We start from the raw sequence: 22,261 nt of genomic DNA, 5'->3' as shown, positions 1-22,261 counted from the left end.
AACCTAATGCCTTTTGTAATCGAGTCATTGACAGATGGCAGCGTCAGTTTAACTTTGTTAGCATATTCTTAGTCTATATTTGTCAGCCACAAATATAAAATTGTGTCAAATATCCCTTGCTTTTTCGATTTAAATAGATTTGGCTGTTAAGTAAAGTCTAGATTGCAGAATATTGCAGTCTCAGATAATGAAATGGACTTCTAATACTGAGTTATAGGATAATACCCAGTAGGATTCTCCTCCGCAGACTGTAGTTGGTAACCAGAAATGTGTTGGTGCTACTTGATGCCACCCACTCCTCAAGGGCCTGCAGGGGATATGTGGCCATTACCTCCTGCTTCTTTATTATTGGCGGCTCTGCTGCAGACTCATTGTTCCAGCTGCGCTTATCAACACTGCTCATGTGGTTGAGTTGTATCCTGGAATGCAAAAGCTGAATAACTGGAAAATCCCCAGTCCCTCTCCTCAGAGAGTGAGCTTGCAGAAAAAACAAATAAATGGGAGCACCCTCAGGAAGGACTGAGGAAACTCGTTTTAACTTCAGTCTGCAAGTAAAAAAAGGCCAAAAACTCGATAAATGAAGAGTTCAAGTGACTCCCCTCTCGTGAGAAAATAGACTTTTAGGCACTCTTTTTTTTTGTTACAGTTTCTTGGAAAAAATAGCAGGGGAAATGCAGAAAAGATGTTTTTATCATCTTTATGAGTCAGATTCAGATCCAACTGAACAAACTACTCTGGAAAATAAGCGTGTTTGCGGACGTGAAGTTCGCAAATCACAGACTGTCATCTCCCCTCAGACCGTTCTCCCCTCAGGAGGAGCAGCAAGAGACGAGGTGTACAGCGCCAGAACATAAACCATAATGTGTCAGGAGAACAGAATCCCTCTGCTGATGCAAGCAAACACAAAGTGTTTACAGGTGACCGACAACTGTGACACCCATCAGCTTTCAGGGAGTTTCAGCCTCATCATTGTTTAACAAGCACTGATTCAACCTGTCTCTTTACAGTTTGCCACTCATCCACACATCAAACTCACCGATTTGTGCATCGACTCGTCTGAATTGATGCTCACGGCAGTGTTGTCCCCTTTTATTTCTTTTTTATTTGCATGCAGCCATCTTTTTTTTTACAAACAATAATGGAGATTCCAAAGAGTGTTATTGTTTTTTTGAACAACTCCAACCAGAAAAAAAGTATTTCTTTTTTTTTTTTCAAAGCTTTCTTTGTAGATTTAGTCTTTTAATATAGGACTCTTTTTATCCTGTATATGCACATTATTTGCATGCGGTGACCCATTTGTATTGGCCACAGGCCCACACTCACTATCATTGGCCACCTCAGCTCCTGCGCCATTGTCGCTGCTTGCTTCGGCGCCGCAGTCCGTTCGGTTGAACTGGCGCTCCAGCAGGGTGATGCGCTGCTTCAGCCGCTGCTGAGTGTGCGTGTACTCGTTGAGCAGGCGAGAAAAACGAGTCTGAAGGGTGTCCAGAGAGGACTCCAGCCTCTCCACCTTCTCGTCCGTGTCCTCTTTATGCAACCCGCCGCTCTCCGCGGTCTCGTCCAGAAGACCCTCCTTCATCAGGATCTCCCGGCCCCTCTCCTCCAGCACAGTCTTAGCATTGGGATACTCGGCCACTGCCTCCATCAAGTCGTCCTTGGAGAGGCAGAAGAGGTCAGAGTAACCCAAGCTGCGGATATTTGCTGTCCGACGATTCCCCATTTTACTACCTTTGATATTCAAAATGCTGATTTCCCCAAAACAGCTGCCAGAAGTGAGGAGAGCATACTGTGTGAGCCCATCATCAGCCACGACTGCCAGTTTCCCCTCTTTGATGATGTACATCTCCTTGCCAATATCCCCTTTTCTACAGATGTAGTCTCCCGGACTGAAGACCTGTGGCCGCAGCTTGAGCACAAGCTCTATCAGCAGTCCTGCCTCACAGTCTTGAAAGATGCGAACTTTCTTCAAGGTTTCGAGGTGTACATTGATTGCAATCTCAGCCCGGAGTTTGTTCGGCAAGTTCTTCAGAACCTCCTGCTCATCAATCGCCTTCTTGTTGGTCCAGAGGTAGTCGAACCACTTGATGACGCGCGTCTCTAATCCCTTGCTGACTTTGCGAAAGTGCATGTAGTGTTTGATGGCGTCGATTCGAGCTTGAAACTCGGCACGGGTGGCGTTCATGTTGGCGATCATGGAGCCGACGTTTCCCACGATCGTCGCAAAAATCAGCACCCCGACAAGAAAGTCAAAGACGACAAAGAGATACTCTTCATCCCTCACTGGGGCCGGCATCTCTCCGATGGTGGTGAGGGTGAGGGTTGACCAATAAAGACAGTAAACGTAACTCCGTGTCAGAGTGGCAAACTCAGGTTTGGAGGTGTTCGGGAACACCCAGGTGTCCGAGCCAAATCCCAAAGACTTGGATATCGCGTAGTAGATGCAGGCATTCCAGTGGATGATGACCAGGATGTAAAGCACCAGGTTGCAGATACGGAAGATGTTGGGATAGTTTGTGCGCGTCTCTGTGCGGTCGAAAAACTCAAACATGCGCGGGAAGCGCAGCAGGCGGTTAAACCGGAGTTGAGGTGTGTGGATGCCGGTGGAAATGTACGCCAGGTCAGTGGGCAGGATGGACAACACGTCCAGCTTGAACTGCAGCGTCCGGACGTAGCTGTCTCTCAGCTTGGTGTGGTCCTTCACCAGCAAACCCTGTTCCAGGAATCCTATGAAGATACAAACAGCTGTTCACAAGCTGTACTTCTTTACCTCAACACCGAATGGACACAAAGTATTCCTCCTCTCGAACAAAATATGATCACTTCGTAAACAAAGACACAAATTTGGATTGGCTCACTCAGCATACTTCATCAAGAAAAAACTTCAAAACATGTGAAATAAAAAAAAAAATGATAGAAATATTGACTCATTTGTATATAAAATAAAAACACAACAAACTGAATTCTCTTTTCAAGTCTTACTCGAGGCATACAAAAATAAAACATTCCAGTCAGTAAATTACGTTGTTTTTTGTTTTTGTTTCTTCAGTTCCTCTGAAAAGCAGCAATTTAGTATTTCGTGGGCTGGTTTGCAGCCATGTTGCCAGGACTGAGAGACGAAACCAAGACGTGGCTATGCTCTGCAAATTACCAGTCAATTTAAATACATGCCTGAGGACGAATGAAAACAAGACATTTTCATGGATTTATGAAACACCCCCAGACAGGATGTGAAAAGTGGACATCTCTGGGCCAAACAGGTCATTTGGTCATCCTGGTTTCACCTAAATGGGATGGCCAAAGTTTATCGAGACGAGGATGAACTGTGAATTCTGGACTGATAAAAACAGAGCCTCAACCTGGACGTCATAGCAGCTGTAAAAATAACCTTCAACCTCAATTTACCTGCATCTATTCCTGGCTCCCACCGTAACTACAGGACTGATGTTTCCTGCGACTTTATTGTCATTACAGGATGAAATCATGACCTGGTTTTGCACAGCCAGATTAAAGCTGGCTTTCAGAGACTTGGATTAGCTTGTTTTAAAGCAGGTTACCTGTGCGAAGTCGGACACAAGTATCCATGATGTACACAGTGTCAGAGATGTAGTCCAACACCAGCCAGCAGATGTAATTGCTCACTTGCAACTTGTCAAAGCACGCTCTGTCAATACAAAAGGAGAAATGATGTGTCGCTGTAGTCTCGCAGAGAGGACAGTACACCTCTTTACAACATCCATCGTCATCCCTGGAGGTCACGAGGCAGCAGCAGGTTTACTGACAGACTGTTGGTGTTATTACCTGGCGACCACGAGGAACCAGTTGTAGAGCACTGCTATGGTGATGACAAATAACCAGCGGTAGTATGCATCATCAGATGGGGACACCACAAACAAATTCCACTTTTTCCTGAAAGAACGAGTAGATTGCAAATATCAAGAGACGAAATGCTCATTATCGCCAAAAGTAGGACCAAAAAAAAATCAGACCATCTGCAAAAGTAGTTTATGTCAAAACACCTCAAATTTACATCTATTGTGAAAGTAAAAGCAGCATTTGAATCTTCTTTTCCTTACATTATAAAGCAAAAATAAACACGCTACTTCTGTCGGCCACATATAGAAAATATAATCAGTTACAGCCTTGAAAGTATCAAAGAGTTCACAGATAATGATTTATGCTCTGAAGCAATGACATGTTGATGCTGTGAGATGTTTACCCTCTCATAGTCATGTTTATTCTATGGTTGTATTCTTGCTGATTTTTTTTTTTTGCACAACAAAGTGCATGGTAATGTGTGAGGCTGGCAGCCGGCATACCTGAAGATCTCTTTGGCATTGTTGCCATTGGCGTCTGGTTGCGTGTTGCTGATGCGGCTGGGGGCCGTCCTCAGCTCGGGGCCACGAAAACGCTCCAGGAAGGAGTCTGGCCGATCCTCCTCCTCCAACAGACTCCTGTGTGCCCATTCCCTCAGTCGCACCACCAGACTCACCAGCCTGACACACACAGCAGGACCACAAACACACTTTCAGGGCCTCAATCACAAATATGACTTTAGTAACGATGTAACGATACACGAAGAAGAAGTTCTCTGAATGGGCTTAATGTATTATATAACTCAATTACTCGACTTCATAAATCAGGTAAACTTAGTGGGAATTGGGAATGTTAGAGGAGAAATGGAAGAAATAATACAAAAAATGTATTCATTTATTTGCATACTTTCTTCAGTTTCCAATTATAAGTGTAGAAGTAAACAAGACATGATGCACAAGACCAAACATGGTCACTTTCCCAATAAATAAAAGTAATTGAGTATTAGAGGAGCATTAATTAAAACAAATTCTATTTTGTACTATTATGTACAGATGATCCTGAAAAAGTGAATTTGAATAGTGAGAATTTGAGGTTTAATTCTATAGTAATTCTATAGTTGACCTTAAAAAGTGCAAAAAAATCCTGTACTTTTTTATTTAAAATATGCTTTTCAAATGCTTTTCTTTTTAAATCACAAAGCTGAATCCTCCATGCTCCAATAAGAAACTCTGAGCTATTTGAGTGTGAAAGGAGCTACATAATAATATTTCAGCTTCTCCAGCCAGTGATCGTGAAGAAAGCGCCGTGAGACAGCTGCTTTGTTGCGGTTTTACCTTGAGACGGCTCCGTTCCTGTGAAAAGAATTTCTTGAATTGCCTCCATGAGGGTCAAGAGCTGCGACTCTTTGGAGCTCTGAGGATGTGTCATCGCAGATAGACGGCACCCTGCGTGGAAAAAGCCGAGACGTACACGTGAGTTGCCTTTTGCCGCAGAAAACGCCTCGTTCCGACACGCGACGAAGCTGCGGTTACCTGCTGAGAATACTCTCCGCTCTCTCGATCTCTTCGTCCAAGGCGGTCTTCACGGACAGGTTGTGGGGTGAGCGGTCTCTCTCTGCCACCTGACCCGTCATCTTCCGGTCTGACAGGGTGGGCAAACAACTCAATAAAACACGATGCTTTGCTGCCGTTTAACCCATTTTGTGCATGTGCCTTCCTGCTCTTTTCTCTCACTGACTGTCTGACAGGAGAGGAAACTGTTTATGGTGCGTGAGGCAGATTACAGTCCGGGGACCAGAGGAGGGGGGGGCCCCACTGGGATCCCTCACCTGGCCCACGGTCCCTCGCCTGGCCCATCACCCAGCAGGAGGTTGCTGTGGAGACTGAAGCAGCTATACCAGACAGGCTCCAGTGCACGTTAACCGATATCAGGTTGTAAATTATAACTGTGAAGAGTATCGAAACACCGGATCCAACCACAAGGAGTGGTAGGGGGGCAAAGATACACCTCCATCCAGGACAGGTGACGAGGTATTTAGAGGACTGTTTCCACTGTGTGACTAATTGGTGGATCATTAACGAAAACACACACACACACATATACACATACACACACGCACACACGGTCGCTGAGCCAATCAGCTGGCCTCCCTTGAGAGCTGCATCACTGAGGAAACTGCTGTGGTGAGTGAGAGTGAAGTGTGATGGAGCAACCAGGCACTTCTTTTGCATAAAAAAAAAACGTGATTTGAATTGAACTGTACACCCATATTATTTCAGCACAAATGTAATTGTCGTTTGTCTGTCATTTTATAATGCATCACCACGCACACAAAACTCCTGTTCATTATTAATTGAAGATTCAAGTGTTAATGACAAGAATTATAATAAACTCTGCGTCACTAAAAGACATGAAGAATAAAGAAGAAATAGAACGACTTATACTCATCTTCAATCTTACCTTAGTTTGACTTAGTTATCCCACTAAAAACCTTGAGGTGTCTTGACAACGGCACACCTGCAGCAAGTTCATCCTCGGCACCTGCAGTGGACGTTATGAGGGAGAAAAATAATCCTGCAGCGGCGGTTAAAGACGGTCACTATAGCCTTGTCCTTCCAGTCTTGTCCATTAGTCTCCTATTGAAGTGTGTGAGATGCGCGACCACATGGTCCTCCTCCTCTTCCTCCTCCTCCTCCTTCTGAGAATTCTTCTGAGAAAACCCCCCCTGGTTGACTCTTTTCCTTGGCACAGACCAGGAGACATTGAGTGCACAAAGGAGGCAGAGGCTCAACAGGCTGTTTTTATTTTGTGTGTTTTAAATGAATGTTCTTCTGATACATTTTCCATTTGTTTCACATATTCTTTTATGGCTACTTGACTTCTCAAGGTTGAGCGTCACAGTAGATAAAAATGACTGACTTTGCATTTTCATTGTCTTCACATAAATCAGACAGAATAGAATAGAATAGAAACAAGCATAAACAAATAAAATGCTGCACCAGCAGTACTCGTCGTGATAGAATTTTATTCAAAAGTGTAGATGACATTAGTCGCCCTCTTCTCTTTTCTGTTATTTTTAAAGCAAAAAGTAAAAAAAAAAAAAATGAAACACACTTGACACAAAACATTTCAAGGTCTTATTTTGCCTTTAGAAAACCTTGTTTATCAAATTGAAGGACATATTACATTTTTATAAGATTTTTTGTTTTCATTTTTAAGGACATTTTGATATGAAGAAAGACAAATGCTGCAAAAAAAAATGAGTAGGATGTATTTTGGTCCCTTCTGTTCTCTTTATGCTCTGTTTCTAGTCTTTTCCGCTCCGTTTCCGCTCTCTTGTACTTGTGGTCACAGATGTTTACATTTCAAACAACCTTTGATTGCTGTGTTTCAGGTGATATCACAGTCTACAAATAAAAATGAGGTCATGTCGAAGGTTCAGCTGATTTTACTTCAGAAGTATGACTTCACTGTGGCTTATTTCACTCCATATTCATTATCACTCATGAAGTATATTGATTTTTTATTTTATTTTATTTTATTATTAAGTCACTAAGACCAAATAGATTTTGGACATTAAATGTGGATTGGATATTGTTACTAAACTTGTCTTATTAAAGAAAAGGAGGCTATTTGTACAAATCCAGACTCTCTGATGCAAATGAAGCTTGAAACCTCAGATGATAGGGCCACAGGAGACATCCCGCTCAGCGTCCGGCTTACTGTCACAGCCAGGCACACTCAGCTGTACTCATACTCCTGAAAAACTCTCCTTGAGGTGAATCCCACAAGACTTTGTGTCTACCTAAGATTCAGGCCAGTGAACAGTTAAAAAAAAAAAAAAAAGCTGTCACTTCTTTTTCCCTGTTGTAACACTGTTGTTGATGGAGTGTGAAGAAAACCCTGCCAGTTAACGAGAGACTGGTGTCACTGTGAAAAGATTAAACATGTTGACAGAGACCGGTTTTAATTAAAGAAACCCAGAACATTCTCACCAGTATCTCACTCGGTTTACAGTTCCTTTTTTTTTTTCATAGTTTCAACAACATTTTATCATTAAAATCCAATTAAAAGCCCATTTAAGAGCAGCCATCTAAACCGTTCGCCAAAATGTAGTGAAGAAAAACCCGGGAAGCAATAACTGTTGGCTTTATTACAGCCTGGAGGGAGTTTTATGATGAAGAAAAGGGAAGAACATAAATGCACGGGTAGTCAACAGTAAATGAGATGAGAGGAAAGAAAAGTAGGAACAAATCCCAGACAAAACTCTTTTCAGCCTAAAGGTGATTGTAAAGAAGCTTCTTTTTTTTTTCACCTACACATCATGAAAAAACTCATGGCATGATTGAAAAATTACATATGTTTTCAAAAACCCACTTTAATTCAATAGATGTCTTTTCTACTATAGGACATTTTAAATTACACTGTCTACATTTGATGGCGCGTCTCAAACTGATAATACTCAACAGATTCATCGAAAATGAATGCTCATTTCTGAAATTGTTCCCCATTTCAAGTAAGTATAGTTGTTCAGTAAAATGACATACAGTACTTGATAAAGTACCAAAAATAACATGCAGTTCCATTAAAGTATTTGTATTCCATTGCTTTCCCCTCTGATGTAACTGGATGAAGAGTGGATGAGGGATCAACACCTAAATCCTGTTTATTTTGATCTTCTAACTTCATGCATCGCTATTGCTCACATTATACAATATATTAAGTCCTCATAGCATCTGGACTCCAAAAGCAGCCCAAAAAACACCAAAATAACATCTTTTGCTCATTGATATGGAACATTTTTACATTATTTAGAATGACAAAAAAAGTATTTTTTTAAAATGTGAAATACACTTTTATCGGGTGTAATTTAGTGAATTATTAAGTTGCATCCTTGATGTTAACCGTTTACTTTTAAGGAGCTTTGTGGACAGAGCAGAGTTGAGTGTTATGTATCTATGAATGCCCTCACTTTTGTGTGTAGTTTATCTTAAGACAGTTTTCCTATATTTTACATTTTAACTGAAAGCCATAATAACATTGATCAAAATAGAAAACCATCCTCAAAACATTTGAGTAACCCTAACCGACAGCAATCCATTTCTTTTTAGCAGCACCTGTAGATAAAGTGAAGTAATTTTATTAAAATAATTTTGCTAACCATTGATTAAGTTCAAATGCATGTCTTTGGACTGTGGGAGAAAACCCCAGGTCATGGACATAATAAGTGACACAATCGAGGCCTAAAATATCAAAAGAGATTACAAACTATACTAAAATGATGAAAGATATGAGCCGTTTACAAAGTCATATTTATTGTTACATGTAAAGCAGACATAAACATGAGACCAAATACAATTTGGCCATTGTCATAGAATATCATGAGGCTAACCTGGAATGACGTTACGGTTTCTATTATTTGGTACTGTTGGATACAAAAAAAAAAAGTTAACCTTGAAGTACTCTCAGAGAGAGGAAGGCACAGCACAAGCCAGGAGAGTCGAGTCAGCCAGCTCCTCATCCATAGTAACAGACATGGGAAGAAAAAACAACAACAAAAAAACAAAAGACGAGACACCCTCCAAAACAGCATTTAAAGTAGCATAATAATCCCAAGAAAAAAAAAAAAAACCGAGGACAGATCGCACGTCAGGCTGGTCAGGTTCTTATATTCTGACCTTATGGCTTCTGTATAAAGATATGTAGGCGTTTATTGTGGCCGTTATTAAGGCATGCTCTAACTTCATGAAGTGAGAGGAAATGTTTGGGTGCGTTTTTTTTTTTTTTTATTAAAATGTGCGCCTCCACCGAAACACTGCCGTCTCACTTTCTTTCTCCTTCTCAGATCCTTCGTGCATTTCTTCATAAGCATGGTATTCCGGAATGTGTGTTGCTTATTCAAGGCTATAATTTACTTTATCAGTTTGAGTAAAAATATGTAAACAACCTTGCTGCTGGAAATACGCATACTTCTTAAAACAAACAAACAAAAAAACAACCAACAGCATTCTTATACATTAAGACGTCAACCTGATGAGGGCCATCTCCAAAGAAATTTTACAACTGTACCCTTATTTGAAGCAAGAGGACAGCCCATTATCCTTCAAATTGTTAATCAAAGGAAACAGGGAGACATGCAAATGTATGATTTTGAGTAATTACAAAAACAAACAAACAAACCAAAAAAAAAAAACCCCTTCATGTCTTTAACTGTGGGGGAATCTTTCAAAAAAAAAAAAAAAATGCGAATGGCTTCTGGGTAGTGTAAGTTTAAAAATGATGGGTACCGGGCACTTAGCATCGATTCATCCCTCGACCCATCAAGCAGGCGAAGACCGTCATCACCATTTTGGGCTTGACCTCCACCAGGTCCTCCGGCAGAGCGTAGACACGAGCCCCAATCTTTCTCGCCATTGAGATGGCGTACCTAGACACAACAGAGAGTTTTTGATTATTTATTTTTTAAAAACAGTTTTCATGAGTGTCCACAGAAAATATAAGAAAACGGTTTGCTGTGTTTTTTACTTTCTGCAAACCAAGATTCTTACTGGGCGTTTTGAAGCTTCTCGTCTTCAGACAGGCTGCCTGTTTTTATCAGGTCGTAGTTGATGCTGCCGGGCTGGATGGCGTCGATCAGTTCCAGCACTGCGAGACTGCTGCTGATCTCTTTGTCCTGTTGTCCAGAGCACACAGATTACACACACGGGTAATCCACACCTCATAAAAGTAGCAACAGCTTCACGGAAACTCAAAAGCCCACATGTGAACTTCCTCCTATGGTCTGAACTACAAACGGGGCCATCTCCATGAGATGTGAGCCCACAGACCACATAAGACTATATATCCTCAAATCAGGTTATAAAGTTCAATTCTGCTGATACAGTTAATGATTTCATATTCATTTTAGCCTTCAGAGATTTCCACCCTCAAAAAACCAGCGCAAACCCGCATTCAGCACTAAATCCCTGCAATATGACTCCCAGGCTCCTCCTCATGTCAAAAACACTGGAGATTAAAGGAAATCTTTGAAAAGCTGATGTCGGTTCATGCAAACCTGAGCTTTCATCACTCAACACCCTGAGTCATGTGAGTTGACACTGGCATACGAATATTTTCACGCTTGGAAGGGGAAAAAAAACAACATATAAAGTCTGGTTTACCTTAAAACTTGAAATCTTGGATGATTTTCCAGCATCTGCCAATGATTTGTTTATCCAGTTTACAATGATGGAGTCATTCACTTTCGTCCCATCACCCAAATCCTCCAGTACATTCAATGTGTATCTGAAAAAGCACAACACAGAGAACACATTTAATAAACTGAAAACCCCCCCACATCACGCATTTCTTTTATGTTTTACTTGTATCTTGTTTGGTTTGTTACTCTGAACATGGACAAACCAAACAATACAGGCATGTTGAACGCCACAAAGAAAATCAAACGTAGGACATTTACATTTGTCTGTCATGAAAATACTTTGTTTGTATTTCTTTTTTTTTTTCTGACTGAAAGAGAAAGCAGTATTTCTGGTTTGCTTTAGCTTTATCCTCTCCGACGACGTCTCACCTCCTCATCAGCTGCCAGACCAGCGCGAGGGTCAGGGTGGGGTTGCCATCGTTCAGGTCCTGCCCGCCGATGCCAACGAGGGAGAACTTGGTGTCTCTTCCCAGGTCCACTGCGTAGTTACAGTTCTCCAGCTGGACGGACAATAAGACACAGTGGGTATAGCCGCAAAACATTTACTTGGCCAACGAATAAAAAAAAACTTTCGTCTACCTTCTTCATGTGGGCCCCCAGCTTCGGGTACGGGGGCTTGTTGACCTTGCATTTCCAGTCAACGGGCACTTTTATCTTTTCATAGAGTTGAAGGATGACCAAGGCGTCCTGCAGGTCTCTAGAGGAGCAGAAAGGACAGAGATTTAAAAAAGAAAGAAAAGAAAATCGTGTATATGATGCAACATATAAAAGCAAAATGCAAGAACCGACCAGCTACAAACACTTCTCAACAGTACCCGGGGATGTTAGAGATACTCACCCGTACAGATGATTCACATGTGGGTTCACCCCCAGGGAGTTCATCCAGTTTCGGAATGTCCTCTCTTCTCTCGTCTCCCCTAGATAGCAAAGGATCATGGGATTCAGCTGTCTTATTGAGAAATGCACGGAGAACTGTACGACATAATAATAAAAAAAATGAACTCATGTGTAGATCAGCCTGCAGGAGAGTCGGCCAAATGGTCATTTTGATATTCATGTGAAAAGCTCTTTTAACACATTTGGCTTTTAAAAACAACTCACCTTCCAGCAGTCCCCAGTCAATGTCCTCGTTCTCGGGCTTGGTCAGCGCTGGATATTTGTTAAACAGATTGGCAACAAATGCGAGGTTGAGTTTGGGGTTTCCGCTGACGACGTCAGCCGGGGTGACAAACTGCCGACAGCCGAGCCTGTCGGCCTGCTGCAGCATGGCCTCTGCCCTCTTCATGTCGTCCCTCTCCTGAGCACAAGACACAGATCACACACATGCTGGGGTGAAAGGCTCCGTGCAGCAGCTGTCCCCGTGTGGCGAAGATGCTCAAGCTGTGAGCGCTGCCTGTCAAAAGTGCTTACATTGATGCCCGCCATGTGGATGTCTATGCATGGCTCGTTCTCTTCTTTGCCTTTTGGTGCAATCTGATTCAGGAGGTGGAAATATGCCTTCGAGTCCTGGAAAATGAGTCAGAAGTCAATAGAGATCCACTTTAGGATAATTAGGACAGCTCTCCTCCGGGTGATAGAGACACACAGCAACAGACAACACGTTTTTATGCTTTGGTAATTACATTGCATTGCCTTCCAATGACTTCCTGCAAACTTGCTCTAAACTTGGCCATAACTACGACTTGCATGACTCCAACTTAAAACTCATCTAACCTTAGTTATTTCAGCTCAAAACATAAGATGTCGTATCTATAAAGTAAATGTTTTACACACAAAATAACACACTATGAAGCAAAAACATGCTGTAATAAGCACAGTTAAGGTTAAAAATAAATTAAAAGAAAAACCCTGGCAGACGTTTAATTTCTATGATTACATAAAATGTGTCTGGTCAGTATGACATGGGTCAAGCAATATAATTCAGGATGAAATACCATATCATACTTTTTTAAGTGATATCAAATCTGAACTGAAAAGGAAAAAAGGAAAAAAAAAAAGATGTCCCCTTAAATTTTTGAAGAGGATATTTGAAGATTAGTTCATCTGCTTTGCTGAGAAATACCAAACTGTCAGATACAATGACAACCTCTCGCAATTGAAATTCACGCAAGTACCTTGATGTCACTGCTGAAGTTGCTGATCTTCGGTTGGCCGGCATTTTCTAGGTGAAAGTTCGCCCAGCGTAACAGAAGCTCTTCTGGTGACAGCTTCATCAGGTCCTCCAGAGTTTCCCCGTCCCTCAGCAGTGCCGCCAGCGCTGTCGAGTTAATTATCCTCAGTTAAACTGTGTGAACACAGACTGGGAGAACAATAGCGACGGGACTCAAATACACCCGGTACCTTCATTTCTGCTGAGCTCGATGTCGGCGAACAGGCCGATCTTGATGATTTGCCACAGCAGGCCCAGAACCAGGTGGGGCTTCCCGTCTCGCAGGTCTGATGCACCGATGTTGACCACATGGCAACCGATGGCAGAGGCAGAGTTCAGGGCCAGGTTCAGGTTTTCCTGTGGCGTGCAAATCAAGGCATGAAACGTTGGAATGAAATAAAACACACAACATCTTATTGCAAAGAAGTTCCCAAAAATACTCAAAACGGTTTTGACTGACCTGTTTTGTAAATGGCGTCAGTTTTTTCTTATTTATGGTCCTCTCGTCGATGGTGTCTGGTACCGACAGGTTGATCATTTTGCTTTGCGAACACACAACACTCTGATTAGATCACAAAACCATATATATATATATATCTCAATGGAATAACTCATTGAGTAACTCCATCTCTTTTTATAAAGTTGTGGTAAAAATATGAATTTTATTCACTGACAATTAGCAATTAAAGACTTAGTGAAGGCTATGTGATAAATTTCTGGTCTTTAAATAACTTTGTGTGTATAGTTGTTCGGGGTTAATTACATCACTCTGTAAAATCATGCAGTGCTTGTGTTTGAAGAGTAGCAGGGAAACAACCAGAAGCAGCAACTCACCAGAGTACAACACCGTCAGCGACCGATTTGAAGAGGCAGTCTGTGTTGGGATCCATAGGTAGGACATGTTGGCAGTCGGGGTCTTTTTCCAGAGCCTTGTTGATCCAGTTCACGAAGGCATATCGTTCCTCCTCTACAAAAGGTTGACATTCACAGTTTAATAGGGCAGCAACACCGAGCGCACACTGGCTTCCTCCACTGGTGAAGGGAAGCATTTGGAAATGGAACTGCGAATGCCGCAAACGGCTCATCAACATAAAAAAAAAAAAAAAATGAGTAGCAGCTGGAAAGACCAAGTAAACAACGGCCATGACGTACCAGAGAACGAGTGCTGCGTGCCTTCACTCGACTGCTCCGACATCCCTCCAACAGCTCGGATTCCGTCCTTCTTGTTGATGGCCTTGCGGAAAGTCTTAGCTATTTCCTTACCCTTCAGGTCCTGGACAATCTAGGATATTTTCAAATGTTGGAGGTTAGAGATGCAACGTTGAGGCGTTGACGAGTTGTTTAAAACAGCACAACGCTCTCGATCTCAAACACAAAATATCACAGCAGGTTAAAAAAAAGAAAAGAAAAAAGAAAAGCTAGCTGGAGTTGAATGAAGTGTGGAGAGACCCTGAGCTTTAATGCCCTTTAAACCTTTTGACTGTGCTATTCACAAGAAGCTTGATGTGAATCATGTCCGGCCAGAACAGGATCCCTTAGTGGGGCAAATTGCAGCCTGATGGTAGAATTTAACAAGAAAAACTGCCCCAATCTACACTCATTTATCAGACTTATCTGGTGCCAGCAGCTCAAGAACATAATGAGAGGTACCTGAATGGTTTACCGACATGCAAAATGGGTCAACTACGAGGCCACAGTGAAATTCAACTTCAGCCACTGAAATGCAATTAGTACCTCAGTGTGTCTGTAGATTTCATTTGATCATATTTACAATAATCAAAAGAGGCCAATAGAGCATTGCTGTGGTCAGCCATTAGGATTTGTTTACTTTTAAGGCATGCTAGAAGTGGTAGTCACCTCTGTGAGTGAGTGCTGCGTCATCAAACTTCCCTTCACTTCAGCTGACTCACACAATACACCCACACACGCGTGTTTGTAGAAGCCGCTGCGTGGTGCGTGCAGCTGCTTATGGCGGCTGTGCATAAGGGGTCCCAGTAAGAAAGGCAGAGTTGCTTTTTGCGACACAAAGACCCGATTCATTGAAAGAAAAGCTCTGAACAGAAAGTGGAAAAAAAAAAAAACCCAAAACTGATGAAACCTGAAACTACGAGCTCCGGCTAACCTACCCCCAAAAACTCCTTAAAGCAGATCTTATTGTCGTTGTTGAGATCGAGTGTCTCGATAATCTCTCGAATCTTGTATCCAGGTACGCGGTGGCCGCAGTCATTGAGGAGCTCCTGGAGTTCAAAATGACAGATGTGGCCGTCGCCATCCAGGTCTACGAAACCACAGAAAGAATAATCAGACACATCATGGATTCAGTACTTTAAATCATCAACTCAAAATAAACACGTTACAATGAGGTCGATTTTTACTCACCGATCTTATTAAACAGCTCATTTAACTCCTCGTGGTCTTCCTTTGATATTTTCCCAGACATTTTCCTGTGAGTGACCGGAGGTGGTCAGTCAGAGAAACGTGCGACTGCAGAGAGAGAGAGAAGAAAAAGTCATCAGAAAGACCCAACATAGCATCTTAGAAACTTCTGAAACCTTCCATCTTATCCAGAAAGACTTTATTTTCCAGTCTAAATACATAAAATGTACCCCAGTCCTCTTTAAATAGCCCCTCATTCAACCGTTACCTCGCAGATGCCCACTGTAAGACTCACTTCCACTCCTCTCTTCAGCGCTTTTCCTTCTCGAGCACATTTCTCTCCCCTAATCAAAGTCATTTCCTGTTATTTCCATTGTACGGTAACAAGGCCACACTGGAACAAAACCGCCAGAGACGTTCAAACTTCACCCGTGTTTTTAAGGATTCTTCACAATTTCATTTACTACACTGCAGTAATTCTCCAACAAACATTTAAATCTTTTTTAATTCAGGTTTTTAACCCTTTACAGAGCAGTCCATTAGGTACATGGACACGTCTGCATTAGGGCTTGGCAACACGTACTATGAGACGACGGCGCTTCCAAAGTGTAAAACTACTCAATTTTGTCAAATAATAATAGCTTCAAACACAAACAAAATAGGATATATGTCTGCCTATATTCATGTAAAAGTTTGCCTTTACACCAGTGAAGACTTCTATTCTACAACATGACGAAGATATGACATGTATTTTGGAAAATTGCATGTCCTTGTGTTTTTCTTTCCATGAAGGAGAAGATTAGTGCATGGCCATACTATCATAAACCCCAGAAATTGTACACAACCAACACGTATCCAATTGTGTAGCGCAATTATTCAAGCAACCAGTTTGTCAACAGTTATCTCACATTGATTAGCAACAAACAGGAAGGAATACAGAAGTTACCATATATGGATAGAGTTAATTATCTTTATACGTAGCGAGGTAGAGAGAGAAAGAGGTAGAGAGCAAGAGAGATTTACTTAAACATTTCAATGACCTCGTCATAAAACATGGCATCAAGCAGCCAGTTTGATTCGAAGTAGGAAATATTTCGCCGGACAAAAACCCCACTGTGTTCCCAATCTTCGTGGAGGCAAAAACCAACCCTCCGAAAAAAAGAGGAATTTCCCCCAGTTCCTCCTCCTGGGTGTGCAGCAGTGGCAGAGGAATGCATGAGGCCTGAGCAGATCGGGCTTCACTTGCCGGGAGGTGAGCGGAGTGGGCTGCCTCGCTCGCCGAGGCTAAACCAGTAATGTGACATTCCTCTTAAAACACAAGTGTTCCAAAAAAAAAAAAGCTAAACGGAGGTTTTTTCACAGTGGCCAAGTAAGAATCATCGATTTTTCCAGACAGAAAATTGTTCCCTCGTCCCGACTTGGTGTTGATTTTTCACAGAATGCAAGTGAGAAGTCCTGGACATGGTTTCCACAATGAAACAGTCTATATTTGGCGATAGCAGGATGTCGGAGCAGTCAAATTTTATGAGTAATAGAGTGTCTGAGTGTATATGTAGACCTGTGAAAATGAAGCTGAAGGGAAAAAAAAAAAAAAACGACAGAGAGGAAAGAAGTGGTACTTGACCTGAAGCATTAACTTCCTATTATTAAAAGGTGACCTTGTTCAGTCTCCCTCTAAACACAGACTCCACTTGGCTGGCTGTCCTACAGACGTAGCTGGATATTAATCACCCACCGGTGAAAAGGAGCTCATCCAGCTCTGGTACTTCCAGTATGACCTGCACATTGGGAGACTTCATGGAATACAGTATCTTTAAAACAAACTCTCCCACTCGCACCGCCGCCGCTGCATTCCCCGCAACAGCGGTGAGCTTATCTCAAAATGTCTGAAGAGCCGGGACCGGAGCGGAGGCTACATCGCCCAACACAATGCCAACTGTGTTTTTTCCAAAGCAGCAGTCGCAGCCCGGGCTGCAGTCTGACTCGGCAGTTGTCGGTGAAAAGCTGGTGAACCAGCTCCTCCAGTTTTCTCTGCGACTGCGGCGATAAAGAGACTTGTGGTTGAGCGAGCAATAGCTGACGTTGCACTGACTCTCGCTGAAGTCGCGACCAAACGGCTCTCTACTTCACAGCGATCTGTCACCTCAGCCTTTCTCTGTGGGTCGGTGGAGATTCAAATGTTATTGTTGAGAAGATGTAAAAATAAATAAATAAATAAATAGTCTCAGAAAAGAAGGATTGTACAATGAAGTCATTCATTAATCTACAGACAACACCCATGAGACAAAAGGCAGGGAAACACCCTGGAAAGGCCAACAGCCCAGGGAAAAGGGCGAATACGCACAGAAATTTGATTTATATACAAGCAAACCTTTGAACTGAGAGACGACGGCAAAGTACCAACATGCAAACTCCACACAAAAATCAGTTGGTGCCTTTTTTCCTAGCAGCATCTTTAATTTTCTGACATAGTAAAAAAAAAAAAAAAAATAGGTGGAGAGTAAATGTCAATTTAAATGGAATGGAAATTCATAGGATTTAATGTACTTCTAAGTGTTATAGACAAATTAAACTCGCAAAGCTGCATGTGTAACAGTGATGCCAGATGCAGACTTCATATAAAAACTTAACATATTTCAAATACAATTTAACCACCACTCAAAGAGTTCTGCATTTGCGTTTCTAATGGATCCGAACAGCCGTTAAAAATCTAACCACATTTTTTATCTTTTTTTGTACCATTTTCATTTAATTAAAGTTTTATGGCCGTGTTCAATAGTAATGGCATCAATATTTGAGGATTATGCATTTAGGAAAAAAAACAAACAAACATTCATTACAAAATCAAATAGAGAAAACATATTTTTCAGGTGACACTAATAATTGACTTTTGAAGTTAATATTGCCACTTTTATGAATTAAAGTGTTTGTAATAACTAACGATGATTCAACAGTAGCCACATGGTCTCCGAGATGTGGCTCAGTTCCCATAAAGCTATTTTTACAATGGTGAGGGATTTGTCAGTTCAAACAGTCAGAGTATACATTGGGATTGTTTTAAATACCTCGCCATGAATCAAAGCGCACAAAATGTTTTTCGACTGCAAAGTAACGCTAAATCGGGGCAAGCCCCAAACCCCTGACTAAACGGTTAGGAAAATGACGATGCCACTGGGGCTATATTTAACTTTTCTCTCCGAAAGGATGTAAAAATGTGGCTGTTGAAGTTGGCCCCCGCCACAATAACGGGCCTGACAAACATTACATCATTTGCCAGCACTTGTCACACCCTCGGCGGAGGGAAGAGTGGAAACAGGCGAGGGGGTTAAGTACATGGAGCGAGGGCACAGATGGCAGCGGACAAATGTGAGACGTATCAGCGGTGGTTCAGGAGAATAGAGGGTTTGTGTTCAGTGCCGCAAAGCATGGAAATAAATCCTGTTGTGTTGCTCCAGAAAATGACTTTGGAGTGTCAGGCGCCAAAGACAGTTGCTCCCTTTGACAGCTGGACGTGTGTGTGTGGGTGTGTGTGTGTGTGTGTGTGTGTGTGTGTGTGTGTGTGTGTGTGTGTGTGTGTGTGTGTGTGTGTGTGTGTGTGTGTGTATAGAGAGGAGAAAAATCCTGCACTATTAAAACAAATCCTGTAGCAGCTTCTGAGGTGTAAATTTGACTAAAAGCATCTTGATACCTCTGAAAAGGTTAATCCATCGGGACTGAGCTGCAGACATCCAGTGTAATCAGAGTGACCACTAAATATATCAGGAAAACTATTTAAAAGTATATAATAAAATGTATGAATGCCCAACATGTGCAATATATTTTGGGGTTCTTCAATAGGCAGTCGTAACAGTAAAGAAGCTCTCAGTTCTCCCTTTTATTTTAAGCCACAGTGTTTCCCTCACAAATATTTTTCTCTCTCTCCCAAACATCAATTTTAATTGTCGAGCCGAAAAAGTCAGGCCATTTAAAGCGGAGGGCTGCTCCCAGATGGCGGAGTTAAACGCCGGAGCTCGCTCACCCCGCCCCGCCAATACTTCATCCACAGCTACATGGGAAATGTGAGGCACACAAATAGCATGGGCACCCTTCCCAAGTGTGGTCAAGTTCATATGCACACACCCAACACGCTGCGCAAGAACACGGACATTTTCAGTCCCCGATCGCCTGCAGATGTGAAGCCAACTGAGTCACAGACAGCAAACAGTCTGCAGCTCCAGCCCTTCACTTCCTTTTCAGACTGTGTGGGTGAGATAAGCGCCTCGGTTGTTACAGGTAAGTGGGAGGTGGCGACAGCAAATGTTATGCATGTGGCATTTACACATCTGTGACGTCAGAACACCCCGGGCTGCATTTTAGTGGCCTTATAAAGCTTACGGGATGAAGGTGGGTTGTAAACAATCAAGAAAATATTCAAGTGAAAGTCCCTGGATGAGGTAATCTTAAAAAAAAAAAAAAAAAAGTATCTACAGTTATCACTAAATGAAGGTGTATCGCCGTTTCAAAAGGACAGACCAGGTGAAAACGCCTGACGCAGAAATCTACACAAAAGCGACACCAAAGAATGTGATTGGACGGGGTACAGATGTGCTGTTGAATCAGCTGGGCTGTCGCTCTCAGCCCCAGGTAAGCAGCCGTAAATACACAACACTGAACAAAGACACTGCAAACCACTCGACTTGTATGACACGTAATTAAACATGACATGTTCGAGTAATTGTGAAACACCACACCTATTCCCATGCAAGCATTCACCTGGGGAACTTTAAGAGATAAAAAAAAAACAAAAACAAAAAATACGGATGATGACCAGAAGATGATTGAATATAATCTCATTTGTTATATCGTTTGTAGCTTTATAGGGGGGGGGGGGGGGGGGGGTGGGGGGGGGACATCGACTATGAAGAAAACAGTCAACGAGAGACAGCTAAAATACTCAGCACAGAAAAGGAGTAACCCGATCATTTCCCCTACCTTGTGGAATGAGTGAAGGCACCGGTTTAAAATCCTGAAGGTTTATAAAGTAGGGCAACCTGTTCATTCACGCAAGTGTGAGCCAAGGTGGAAATAAAACCTAACTACACACCACGGTTCTTCCTGACTGTCTGGTTTGTCTTCAGAGATAACACGGTGCACCTGATGTCTGTGTTGCTAACACCCACGGGAGGTGCTCATACATTTCCACAGGGTGGAAAAGAGGGACTTTCATTTTACTCCATATATTGCAACACATAGCACACATACCACTCAAGTACTTTTTTTTATGAGCAATAAGCCCACACCAGTACTATTATTGACAGGCACTTTAAAGATGAAATACAGCCTCTTTTCATCCCTCACATAGAAATGAAATTCCTCTTTCCTCCACCCAAACAGCCATACAAGCAAAACCAGACTGTGAATCATAACTGCTCAACAACTGTGTTCACAACACTCTACTTGTTCCCAGTCTCAATATTTATGGATTTTTGAACATGTGGGTATTCCAGGTATCACCAGAGAGACAGTTCCTCTTTTAACAGACATCCACGATTGGGATCCCAGATGTGAATTCACTGAGACCCCAGATGTGCTCCTGGAAAAAAAACAAAACCTGCTACATCACTCAGTGCAGTAAACAAGTTTACACAGAACACTGTTCAAACTGCTGGTGCATTCACTGTATCGCATAACCCCCCCCAAAAAAGAAAAAAAAAAGCAGCTTGCTTTTTTCGTGTTAAATAATCTGTAGACTCAAGAAAAACTTCAAAGAAATGTGACACAGTGAGGGAGTGGCACATCAATTAAACAGAAAGTAACACATTTACCAGCATCGTATAGCATGTCAACAAGAATAAACACAAGCTGTCACCAGAACGGCAAACACTGGGATCACGAGCACAGACGTTTTATCACCCCTGTGCGCCAGCTTGCACGTAAAGTATGTCTGAGTCTTTTCATCCTCCCTTTAATTAATGATTTTTTATAACAACAGCCCAGGTGCACCTACACTACTTTCAGCAGGTCAGCAGAGGTGGAGCAGGATTCAATTTGACGGACCTTCAATGCATTCTCGCAGAGTCAATTCAGCTCAAGTTATACATCTTTGAGTGGGTACTGGTTCTCAAAGTTTAAAGAGAGGTGGAGTCCTCTCCCGGAGTATTTCAGGACTCATCCGGAGCTGGATGCTTTGGCTCCACTAAAGATGTGGCTAAAGCTAACAGGCTAGCGGCAGACAGGCAAGTTTTAAAGCAGGAAATTCTCCCTGTTTCACTGCTGCGAACGGAGGATAACGGTCAGCACGGAGAGGAACGACCAACATAAAGGGACTCTCTTTTTTTGTCTTTACAAACAAAAACTCTATCTGTAAGTACATGTTGGTCTGAATAAGTTGCCAGGAAATTGGTACTCACTGTCGGTGCGCCCGAAATTCCAGACAGTGTGTCCAGTCTGGAGTCCTGCTTTCTCCACGTCGAGACAAAGTAGTACGAGGCAGGAATGTTAGCCCCGCCCTGCCGCTGATGTCACCGGTGGGCGGTGACGGTGTGGTGGATGAAACACGCCAAAATTCAACCCACGATTTAAAACAGGAATTTATAAAATAAATAAAAAACAATCTATGTGTGTGTTCTTTGATATGTCTCGTATAAATTCGAATATCTATAAGTGGCAGGTGTACTTGATAGGAAAATTATGTTTTGAGAAATATAAAAAAACCACACTATTCATTGCATATTTTTAATTCCAAT

The 22,261-nt window shown here is 42.2% G+C and overlaps 2 protein-coding genes across 3 annotated transcripts; both read right to left on the bottom strand.

Annotated features, from left to right (window-relative positions):
- Nucleotides 1-540: 540 nt before the first annotated feature.
- On the bottom strand, nt 541-5,446 carry cnga2b (cyclic nucleotide gated channel subunit alpha 2b; the record flags this gene model as incomplete). Its single annotated transcript, XM_080509023.1, has 7 exons — nt 541-545; nt 1,324-2,724; nt 3,555-3,661; nt 3,799-3,906; nt 4,317-4,493; nt 5,148-5,258; nt 5,346-5,446. 7 exons carry the CDS (start codon nt 5,444-5,446, stop codon nt 541-543), a joined length of 2,010 nt encoding a protein of 669 aa, XP_080365149.1.
- A 3,660-nt stretch (nt 5,447-9,106) lies between these two features.
- LOC308139647 (plastin-3-like) lies at nt 9,107-22,019 on the bottom strand. Of its 2 annotated transcripts, none has more exons than XM_080509114.1 (16): nt 21,926-22,019; nt 15,540-15,644; nt 15,287-15,438; nt 14,313-14,442; nt 13,995-14,127; nt 13,621-13,702; nt 13,352-13,517; nt 13,126-13,268; nt 12,422-12,517; nt 12,113-12,308; nt 11,850-11,928; nt 11,591-11,708; nt 11,381-11,511; nt 10,974-11,097; nt 10,362-10,486; nt 9,107-10,240 (listed from the first exon to the last, which is right to left on the bottom strand). In XM_080509114.1, exons 2-16 carry the CDS (start codon nt 15,598-15,600, stop codon nt 10,108-10,110), a joined length of 1,869 nt encoding a protein of 622 aa, XP_080365240.1. In that variant the 5' UTR covers nt 15,601-15,644; nt 21,926-22,019; the 3' UTR covers nt 9,107-10,107. The 2 variants fall into 2 exon arrangements, with proteins under 2 accessions (XP_080365240.1, XP_080365241.1); XM_080509115.1 differs by lacking the exon at nt 21,926-22,019 and adding an exon at nt 16,577-16,698.
- Between the last annotated feature and the right edge of the window lie 242 nt (nt 22,020-22,261).

This window comes from Blennius ocellaris, assembly GCF_963422515.1.
Source record: "Blennius ocellaris genome assembly, chromosome: 14".
Classification (NCBI taxonomy): Eukaryota; Metazoa; Chordata; class Actinopteri; order Blenniiformes; family Blenniidae; genus Blennius; species Blennius ocellaris.
Note: the sequence above shows the minus strand (reverse complement) of the source record. Positions and strands in the feature narration are given on the sequence as shown.

Coding starts and splice junctions, on each gene's coding strand:
- LOC308139647 (XM_080509114.1), bottom strand. CDS start 15,600: ATGTCTGGGAAAATATCAAAGGAAGACCACGAGGAGTTAAATGAGCTG. Junction 11,929..12,112: donor TGACTGGGGACTGCTGGAAG/GTGAGTTGTTTT, acceptor TTTGCTATCTAG/GGGAGACGAGAGAAGAGAGG. Junction 10,487..10,973: donor CCAAGATTTCAAGTTTTAAG/GTAAACCAGACT, acceptor TCTGGACAACAG/GACAAAGAGATCAGCAGCAG.